The sequence below is a fragment of the Pristiophorus japonicus genome, chromosome 27 (genome assembly GCF_044704955.1).
Source record: "Pristiophorus japonicus isolate sPriJap1 chromosome 27, sPriJap1.hap1, whole genome shotgun sequence".
NCBI classification, from domain to species: domain Eukaryota; kingdom Metazoa; phylum Chordata; class Chondrichthyes; family Pristiophoridae; genus Pristiophorus; species Pristiophorus japonicus.
In genome coordinates this window covers 8093896-8104455 of record NC_092003.1, presented here as the reverse complement: position 1 = coordinate 8104455, position 10560 = coordinate 8093896, and the positions used below count along the sequence as shown (strand labels likewise).

The window sequence follows — 10560 nt, the reverse complement described above, 5'->3', positions numbered from 1 at the left end:
ACTCCCCCCTCCCCAGCCCAAGTTCCTAACTCCCTCTCCCCCACCAGCCCAAGTTCCTAACTCCCCCTCCCCCCCAGCCCAAGTTCCTAACTCCCCCTCCCCCCCAGCCCAAGTTCCTAACTCCCTCCCCCCCAGCCCAAGTTCCTAACTCCCCCTCCCCCCCAGCCCAAGTTCCTAACTCCCTCCCCCCCCAGCCCAAGTTCCTAACTCCCTCCCCCCCAGCCCAAGTTCCTAACTCCCCCTCCCCCCCAGCCCAAGTTCCTAACTCCCTCCCCCCCAGCCCAAGTCCCTAACTCCCTCTCCCCCCCAGCCCAAGTTCCTAACTCCCTCCCCCCCCAGCCCAAGTTCCTAACTCCCCCCTCCCCAGCCCAAGTTCCTAACTCCCCCTCCCCCCCAGCCCAAGTTCCTAACTCCCTCCCCCCCAGCCCAAGTTCCTAACTCCCCCTCCCCCCAGCCCAAGTTCCTAACTCCCCTCCCCCCCAGCCCAAGTCCCTAACTCCCTCCCCCCCAGCCCAAGTTCCTAACTCCCCCCTCCCCAGCCCAAGTCCCTAACTCCCTCCCCCCCAGCCCAAGTTCCTAACTCCCCTTCCCCCCCAGCCCAAGTTCCTAACTCCCCCCTCCCCAGCCCAAGTCCCTAACTCCCTCCCCCCCAGCCCAAGTTCCTAACTCCCCCTCCCCCCCAGCCCAAGTCCCTAACTCCCTCCCCCCCAGCCCAAGTTCCTAACTCCCCCCTCCCCAGCCCAAGTTCCTAACTCCCTCCCCCCCAGCCCAAGTTCCTAACTCCCCCTCCCCCCCAGCCCAAGTCCCTAACTCCCTCTCCACCCTCCAGCCCAAGTTCTGAGTGATTTTACAAAGTGTAATTCGAGCCATTCTGACTGCTGACTGCAGACAGGAGAAAGCTCCCTCCTCCCAGCCCAAGTTCCCGAGTCTCTGCCCCAACCCCCTCCCCCCCCCCCCCCCCCCGCCCGATGCAATTTCATCGGCACAGCTCAGACCGGTGGCGTGTCGGGTCGCCAACGCAGCTCACCAGGCACGATACGGCCTCCACGGGTTTGCGGAGTCTGCCTGTGCGTCGGGGTCGGAGTCCAAGAGCACGTGGGCGCAGAAGGTCGCGGGGGGAAAAAAAAACGAGTGCAAATAATCACCCTGAGCGTTTATCGCCCGTTCCCTAATCGCCCCTCGAGGAGGTGGTGGTGAGCCGCCTTCTTGAACCGCTGCAGTCCGTGTGGTGAAGATGCTCCCACAGTGCTGTTAGGGAGGGAGTTCCAGGATTGTGACCCAGCGACGATGAAGGAACGGCCGATATATTCCCACGTCGGGATGGTGTGTGTGTGTGACTGGGAGGGGAACGTGGAGGGGGTGGTGTTCCCATGCGCCTGCTGCCCTTGTCCTTCTAGGGGTTAGAGGTCGCGGGTTTGGGAGGTGCTGCCGAAGGAGCCTTGGCGAGTTGCTGCAGTGCATCTTGTAGACGGTGCACACTGCAGCCAGGGGGCGCCGGTGGTGGAGGGAGTGAGTGTTGAAGGTGGTGGGTAGCGTGGCCCATCGAGCGGGCCGCTTTGTCCCGGATGGTGTCGAGTTTCTCGAGTGTTGTTGGAGCTGCAACTCATCCAGGCAAAGTGGGGAGTGTTCCATCACACTCCTGACTTGTGCCTTGTGGGATGGTGGGAAGGGCTTTGGGGAGTCAGGAGGTGAGACACTCGCAGAATACCCACCCACTCTTATAGCCACGGTATTTATGTGGCTGGTCCAGTTAGGTTTCTGGTCAATGGAGAGCCCCAGCGCTCTCTGACCACTCCCGTGCCCCGTTGGTGAGACGCCCAGGAGGGCTGGGTGGTGCGGGCATGGGGCACGTTCCAATTGCAGGCGACACTAAGGGTGAAAGGAATGGGAGGGAAGAAGAGTTACACCAGGAAATACAGGCCCCAAAGCCTTGGGCTTTGAAAGAATATACTTGCATTTATATAGCGCCTTTCACGACCACCGGGCGTCCCAAAGCGCCTCACAGCCAATGAAGTACTTTTTGGGGGGCGCTCACTGTTGTAATGTGGGAAACGCGGCAATTTGCGCACAGCAAGCTCCCACACACAGCAACGTGATAATGACCCGGATCATCTGTTTTAGTGATGTTGGTTGAGGGATAAATATTGGCCCCAGGACACCGGGGAGAACTCCCCCTGCTCTTCTTCCAATAGTGGCCCCGGGATCTTTTACATCCACCCGAGAGAGCAGTCGGTGCCTCGGTTTAACGTCTCATCTGAAAGATGGCCCCTCCGACAGTGCGGCGATCCCTCAGTACTGCCCCTCCGACAGTGCGGCGCTCCCTCAGTACTGCCCCTCCGACAGTGCGGCGCTCCCTCAGTACTGCCCCTCCGACAGTGCGGCGCTCCCTCAGCACCGCCCCTCCGACAGTGCGGCGCTCCCTCAGTACTGCCCCTCCGACAGTGCGGTGCTCCCTCAGTACTGCCCCTCCGACAGTGCGGCGCTCCCTCAGTACTGCCCCTCCGACAGTGCGGTGCTCCCTCAGCACCGCCCCTCCGACAGTGCGGCGCTCCCTCAGTACTGCCCCTCCGACAGTGCGGCGCTCCCTCAGTACTGCCCCTCCGACAGTGCGGCGCTCCCTCAGTACTGCCCCTCCGACAGTGCGGCGCTCCCTCAGTACTGCCCCTCCGACAGTGCGGCGCTCCCTCAGTACTGCCCCTCCGACAGTACGGCGCTCACTCAGTACTGCCCCTCCGACAGTGCGGTGCACCCTCAGTACTGCCCCTCCGACAGTGCGGTGCACCCTCAGTACTGCCCCTCCGACAGTGCGGCGTTCCCTCAGTACTGCCCCTCCGACAGTGCGGTGCACCCTCAGTACCACCCCTCCGACAGTGCGGTGCTCCCTCAGTACTGCCCCTCCGAAAGTGCGGCGCTCCCTCAGTGCTGCCCCTCCGACAGTGCGGTGCTCCCTCAGTACTGCCCCTCCGACAGTGCGGCGCTCCCTCAGTACTGCCCCTCCGACAGTGCGGCGTTCCCTCAGTACTGCCCCTCCGACAGTGCGGTGCTCCCTCAGCACCGCCCCTCCGAAAGTGCGGCGCTCCCTCAGTGCTGCCCCTCCGACAGTGCGGCGCTCCCTCAGCACCGCCCCTCCGACAGTGCGGCGCTCCCTCAGCACCGCCCCTCCGATGGATTAACCATGGGGCCCCTCTCTCTCTCGCAGGGAATTAACTGGGACGATCTGGTGGCCAAGAAGATCCCGGCTCCGTTCAAGCCCGTCATCCGGAGCGAGATGGACGTGGGCAACTTTGCGGAGGAGTTCACGGAGATGGAGCCCACCTACTCCCCGGCCAGCCTCCCCCACAGCGGCGACAGGATATTCCAGGTCGGTCCGAGGCGCAGTGCGGGAGGGGCGTGGGGGCGGGGGGGAGCGGGGGGGGAACAACAACGAAAGGTATTTATATAGCGCCTTTGACCTAGTAAAACGCCACAGGGGCGGTGGCAGTCAATAAAACTGACACCGAGCCACATAGGGAGATCTTAAGACTGACACGATGGGCCAAATGGCCTCCTTCAGTGTCGCCATTGTCTTTGATTCTAGGGACAGGCGAGCAAAAGCTGGGTCGGTTCTAAGGAGCGTCTCGAAGGAGGAGAGAGAGGCGGAGAGGTTTAGGGAGGGTGTTCCTGAGCTTGGGGCCCAGGCAACAGAAGGCACGGCCACCGATGGTCCCAGGGATGCTCAGGAGGGCCAGAATTGGAGGAGCGCAGAGATCTCGGGGGGTTGTGGGGCTGGAGGGGATTACAGAGATAGGGAGGGGGTCGAGGGCCATGGAGGGATTTGTAAACAAGGCTGAGAATTTTGAACCTCAGGAAAGATACATGGTTCTGAGGGGTAGATGCAGGGAGGGTGTTTCCCCCCCCCCGGGGCTGGGGAGTCTAGAACCAGGGGTCACACAGTCTCAGGATAAGGGCTCGGCCGTTTGGGACTGAGATGAGGAGGAATTTCTTCACTCAGAGAGGGGGGTGAATCTTTGGGAATCTCTGCCCCAGAGGGCCCAGTCTCTTGAGTATATTCAAGGCTGAGAGAGATAGATATTTGGGAACGGAGGGAATCGAGGGATATGGGGATCGGGCGGGGAAAGTGGAGTTGAGGTCGAAGGTCAGCCGTGATCTCATTGAATGGCGGAGCGGGCTCGAGGGGCCGAATGGCCGACTCCTGCTCCCAATTCTTTTGTTCTTCTGCCACTCCTTGTTGTTCGAGCGGACCGACCAGGCGACTTTCTCTGGCGGGAGCGCCGGCTATGTCCGAGGAGTGTCTCTCTCTCTCTCTTCTCTTCCTCACCGCTCCCCCCTCTTCTTCCCTCAGGGATACTCCTTCATCGCTCCGTCCGTGCTCTTCAACCGCAATGCCGTCATGTCCGAGCCCCTGGAGCTGGAGCTGAGCACCGAGCGTCCGGACAACATGGCCGTCGCCCGCAGTGCCATGACCAAGGTAGGGATCGCTTTTCTCCCCCCCCTTCCCCCTCCCCAGCCCGCCACGGACAGACAGAAGTGGGTGTCTCTCTCTCTCTCTCTCTGCCCCCCCTCTCCCCCACTAATCCTCGCCGGGTCGAAGATTACCCCCTGGGCCGGCCACTGGGAATCCAAGATGGCCGCCGCCTCGCCCGCCATTTTGCTCGACCTTCGACCCCCGAGTTCCTTCCTCCCCCCCCACCCCCCCCACTCCTGGAGATGCTGACTCTCGCTTGAGGGGTGGGGTGAAGCTCTGAGAGCTGTGGCCATGCCCCCCCACCCCTGCTTACCTCGCCCACATGAGTAGGGGGGAGCAACCCGTTCATCTCACTTTCCTGTTGCGGTCACTGGGCGGCGAGCAGGATTGGGAAGTCCCTTTCCAGCCCCCCACTCCCCTCCCCCCCCCCCCCCCCCAGGCCGATCCTCCTCTTCACCCCTCCCCCTATCCTTACGGCGTGTGATGTACTTGCTCTGTGAGTTCTTTGCGTAAGAATTCATAGCCGCACACGCTGCTATTGGGAACTAGTTGGCTTATTAGCAAAAGGTTGAACAATCGCACGACACATTACCGGTTCAGCCACCAGGCTCACAACCACCTGCCCCATCGTGGATCCCCCGAACCCAACTGGCCGGGGTTTTATTGAGTCTTGTGACCCTCACGTGACTGGCCAAGCCCCTCCCAACTCAACAGCTCTACAGAGCTATGAGCAACTTCACGGGTGCATATGTTACACTGGGCTGTGGACCTCAGTACCACAATGGCTGGAATGGGAGGAGGGCTGGGCAGGGAGTGGGGGAGGGGGCCGTGGGGGGGGGGGGGAAGAGGTAGCATTTGATTCTCAAAGAGGGGATTTGGGGGGGGGACTACGCTGGTTGGAAGCCGCAAAGTGAGGCGGGGCTGGACCGGCGAAGCCTGCTTCTGCTAGGCCCCGGAGGTGAAAGGTCAGCCGACGCCCCCGGCAACGGCCAGATCCTCGGGCCTAACCCCGTCTGTGTGTTTCTTCCCGTCGCCAGGACTCGCCGTTCTTCCAGCACTACGAGCTGAACATGAAGGATGAGCCCCTGGGAGTGGGAAGCTTCTCCATTTGCCGCAAGTGTCGCAACAAGCTGAGCGGGCAGGAGTATGCCGTCAAGATCGTGAGCAAGAGGTAAGGACCCGGCAAGATGGCCGCCCTCCGACCCCGGCCGCTGTGGCCCAGCGGGTACCGTCCTCTCGCCTCTGGGTCAGAAGGTCGCGGGTTCGAGTCCCACTCCAGAGACCCGAGCACATTGGTCAAGGCCAAAGCTCCAGTGCAGTTCTGGGGGAGCGCCGCACTGCGCTGTCGGAGGGGCGGTACTGAGGGAGAGCCGCACTGCGCTGTCGGAGGGGCGGTACTGAGGGAGCGCTGCACTGTCGGAGGGGCAGTACTGAGGGAGTGCCGCACTGCGCTGTCGGAGGGGCAGTACTGAGGGAGCGCCGCACTGCGCTGTCGGAGGGGCGGTACTGAGGGAGTGCCGCACTGTCGGAGGGGCGGTACTGAGGGAGTGCCGCACTGTTGGAGGGGCGGTACTGAGGGAGTGCCGCACTGTCGGAGGGGCAGTACTGAGGGAGCGCCGCACTGTCGGAGGGGCAGTACTGAGGGAGCGCCGCACTGTTAGAGGGGCGGTACTGAGGGAGCGCCGCACTGTTAGAGGGGCGGTACTGAGGGAGCACCGCACTGTCGGAGGGGCAGTACTGAGGGAGCGCCGCACTGTTAGAGGGGCGGTACTGAGGGAACGCCGCACTGTCGGAGGGGCAGTACTGAGGGAGCACCGCACTGTTAGAGGGGCAGTACTGAGGGAGCGCTGCACTGTTAGAGGGGCCGTCTTTCGAAAGAGACTTCAAACTGAGGCCCCGTCTGCCCTCTCGGGTGGATGTAAAAGATCCCGGGGCCACTATTGGAAGAAGAGCAGGGGAGTTCTCCCCGGTGTCCTGGGGCCAATATTTATCCCTCAACCAACATCACTAAAACCGATAATCCGGGTCATTATCACATTGCTGTGTGTGGGAGCTTGCTGTGCGCAACAGTTGACCACACTCCAAAAAGTACTTCATTGGCTGTAAAGTGCTTTGGGACGTCCGGTGGTCGTGAAAGGCGCTAAATAAATGCAAGTCTTTCTATTTTTCGTTCCCAATTCTGGCCTCGCCCTGATTGGCCCACACTCCCATTCCACCTAGCGCATCCAGTCCCGTTCGCCCATCGCTCCCCATGTTCGCCCATCGCCCTGTGCTCGCCCATCGCCCCCCGAGCTCGCCCATTGGCCCTCCGTGTTCACTCATTGCCCCCTGTGCTCGCCCATTGGCCCTCCGTGTTCACTCATTGCCCCCTGTGCTCGCCCATTGGCCCTCCGTGTTCACTCATTGCCCCCTGTGCTCGCCCATCGCCCCCCGTGTCCGCCCATCGCCCCCCGAGCTCGCCCATTGGCCCTCCGTGTTCACTCATTGCCCCCTGTGCTCGCCCATCGCCCCCCGTGTTCGCCCATCGCCCCCCGAGCTCGCCCATTGGCCCTCCGTGTTCACTCATTGCCCCCTGTGCTCGCCCATCGCCCCCCGTGTCCGCCCATCGCCCCCCGTGTTCGCCCATCGCCCCCCGAGCTCGCCCATTGGCCCTCCGTGTTCACTCATTGCCCCCTGTGCTCTCCCATTGGCCAACCGTGTTCGCCCATCGCCCCCTGTGCTCGCCCATTGGCCCTCCGTGTTCACTCATTGCCCCCCCTGTGCTCGCCGACCTACATTGGCTCCCAATCCCAGTCTCCATTTCAAACATCTCCCACCTCCGCCTGTTCAGATCCCTCCATGGCCCTCGCCCCCTCCCTATCTCTGTAACCCCCTGAGGTCTCTGCGCTCCTCTAATTCTGCCCTCGAGCATCCCCGATTATAATCGCTCCACCATCGGTGGCCGTGCCTTCTGTTGCCTGGGCCCCAAACTCTGGAACTCCCTCCCTAAACCTCTCCGCCTCTCTCTCCTCATAAGAACATAAGAAATAGTAACAGGAGTCGGCCATACAGCCCCTCGAGCCTGCTCCTCCATTTAATACGATCATGGCTGATCTGATCATGGACTCAGCTCCACTTCCCCGCCCGCTCCCCATAACCCCTTATCCCCTTATCCCCTTATCGTTTAAGAAACTGTCTATTTCTGCCTTAAATTTATTCAATGTCCCAGCTTCCACAGCTCTCTGAGGCAGCGAATTCCACAGATTTACAACCCTCTGAGAGAAGAAATTCCTCCTCATCTCAGTTTTAAATGGGCGGCCCCTTATTCTAAGACCATGCCCCCTAGTTCTAGTCTCCCCCATCAGTGGAAACATCCTCTCTGCATCCACCTTGTCGAGCCCCCTCATAATCTTATACGTTTCGATAAGATCACCTCTCATTCTTCTGAATTCCAATGAGTAGAGGCCCAACCTCCTCAACCTTTCCTCATAAGTCAACCCCCTCATCCCCGGAATCAACCGAGAGAACCTTCTCTGAACTGCCTCCAATGCAAGTATATCCTTTCGTAAATATGGAAACCAAAACTGCACGCAGTACTCCAGGTGTGGCCTCACCAATACCCTGTATAACTGGAGCAAGACTTCCCTGCTTTTATACTCCATCCCCTTTGCAATAAAGGCCAAGATACCATGGGCCTTCCTGATCACTTGCTGTACCTGCATACTATCCTTTGGTGTTTCATGCACAAGTACCCCCAGGTCCCGCTGTACTGCGGCACTTTGCAATCTCTCTCTATTTAAATAATAACTTGCTCTTTGATTATTTCTGCCAAAGTGCATGACCTCACACTTTCTGACATTATACTTCATCTGCCAAATTTTTGCCCACTCACTTAGCCTGTCTGTGTCTTCCTGCAGCCTCTTTGTGTCCTCCTCACACATGACCCTCCCTCCCATCTTTGTATCATCAGCAAACTTGGCTACGTTACACTCAGTCCCTTCTTCCTAGTCGTTAATATAGATTGTAAATAGTTGGGGTCCCAGCACTGATCCCTGTGGCACCCCACTAGTTACTGGTTCCAACCTGAGAATGAACCATTTATCCCGACTCTCTGTTCTCTGTTAGTTAGCCAATCCTCTATCCATGCTAATATATTACCCCCAACCCCGTGAACTTTTATCTTGTGTAGTGTGACATCGAAGGGTTCGGGGATAAGGTGAGAGGATTGGTGGGGTGGGAGAGATTTGTGCCTTGTTCCTCACTGGTCCTGCCCCTAGGCTCCCAGATTGTGTGGCCCCCGGTCTGTGCCTGGAATCGCACTCCCCCCCACCCCCCCTCAGGGACTAATTCTGTTTGCCCGTCTGTGTTGCAGGATGGAAGGTTACATCCAGCGGGAGATCGGCGCGTTGAAGCTGTGTGAGGGTCACCCCAACATCGTCAAGCTATATGAGGTCTTCCATGACCAGGTGAGCAGGATCTCCCCCGCCCCCCCCTCCCCGGGAGGCTGGGCCCAGAGAACGCGTCTAATCTCTGTCTGACTGTCTGTGGCTCGCTCACTGTCTCAGAGTGTGTGTGGGGTGTGTGTGTGTGTGGGGGGGGGGGGCGGTGTGTGTGGGGGGTGTGTGGAGGTGTGAGTGTATGTGTGTGTGTGTGTGTGTGTATGTGTGTGGGGGGGGTGTATGTGTGAGAGTGTGTGTGTGGGGGGGGGGGCGGTGTGTGTGGGGGTGTGTGGAGGTGTGAGTGTGTGTGTGTGTGTGTGGGGGGGGGATGTATGTGTGTGTGTGTGTGGGGGGGGTGTATGTGTGAGAGTGTGTGTGTGTATGTGTGTGTGTGTGGGGGGGGTGTATGTGTGAGAGTGTGTGTGGGGGGGGTGTATGTGTGTGTGTGTGTGTGTGTGTGGGGGGGGGGGGGGGTGTATGTGTGTGTGTGTGTGGGGGGGGTGTATGTGTGTGTGTGTGGGGGGGGGGTGTATGTGTGAGAGTGTGTGTGTGTATGTGTGTGTGTGTGGGGGGGGTGTATGTGTGTGTGTGTGTGGGGGGGGTGTATGTGTGTGTGTGTGGGGGGGGTGTGTGGGGGGGGGTGTATGTGTGTGTGTGTGTGGGGGGGGTGTATGTGTGTGTGTGTGGGGGGGGGGTGTATGTGTGAGAGTGTGTGTGTGTATGTGTGTGTGTGTGGGGGGGGTGTATGTGTGTGTGTGTGTGGGGGGGGTGTATGTGTGTGTGTGTGGGGGGGGGTGTATGTGTGAGTGTGTGTGTGTATGTGTGTGTGTGTGGGGGGGGTGTATGTGTGTGTGTGTGTGGGGGGGGTGTATGTGTGTGTGTGTGTGGGGGGGGTGTATGTGTGTGTGTGTGTGGGGGGGGTGTATGTGTGTGTGTGTGTGGGGGGGGGGTGTATGTGTGAGAGTGTGTGTGTGAGTGTGGGGGGGGGTGTATGTGTGTGGTGTGTGTGAGTGCGGGTGTCTGGGTGGGTCTGTAATGATGGGGTACGGTGTGCAGTATACCTGCTGTCTGGGCCCACCCTGCCCTGTGACCTGTGACCTGTGACCTGTGACCTGTGACCTGTCCTAGTTCCACACGTACCTGGTGATGGAGCTGCTGCGAGGGGGCGAGTTGCTGGAACGTATTCGCAAGAAGAAGCACTTCAGCGAGCTGGAGGCCAGCCAGATGATGCGCAGCCTGGTGTCGGGGGTCAGTCACATGCACGATGCCGGGGTGGTGCACCGGGACCTCAAACCGGAGGTAGGGTCAGTCATCGCCTCGTCCTGAACACCCCTCCTCCGCTTAACCCCATCGTAACCTCGTCCGACCCCACCGTAACCTCGTCCGACCCCACCGTAACCTCGTCCGACCCCATCGTAACCTCGTCCGACCCCATCGTAACCTCATCCGGCCCTTCCTTAACCCCATCGTAACCTCGTCCGACCCCATCGTAACCTCGTCCGACCCCATCGTAACCTCGTCCGACCCCACCGTAACCTCGTCCGACCCCAACGTAACCTCGTCCGACCCCATCGTAACCTCGTCCGACCCCAACGTAACCTCGTCCGACCCCATCGTAACCTCGTCCGACCCCAACGTAACCTCGTCCGACCCCATCGTAACCTCGTCCGACCCCAC

General features: G+C 60.1%; 1 protein-coding gene across 1 annotated transcript in view; it reads left to right on the top strand.

Moving 5' to 3' along the window:
- The first annotated feature begins 3175 nt into the window (after positions 1–3175).
- LOC139239340 (ribosomal protein S6 kinase alpha-5-like) overlaps positions 3176–10560 on the top strand; it is a 121861-nt gene continuing 114476 nt past the window's right edge. Inside the window, exons 1-5 of the mRNA XM_070868015.1 lie at positions 3176–3361; positions 4343–4468; positions 5503–5636; positions 8817–8910; positions 10012–10182. Coding sequence (XP_070724116.1) covers positions 3176–3361; positions 4343–4468; positions 5503–5636; positions 8817–8910; positions 10012–10182 — 711 coding nt within the window. The remainder of the gene's footprint in view (positions 3362–4342; positions 4469–5502; positions 5637–8816; positions 8911–10011; positions 10183–10560) is intronic.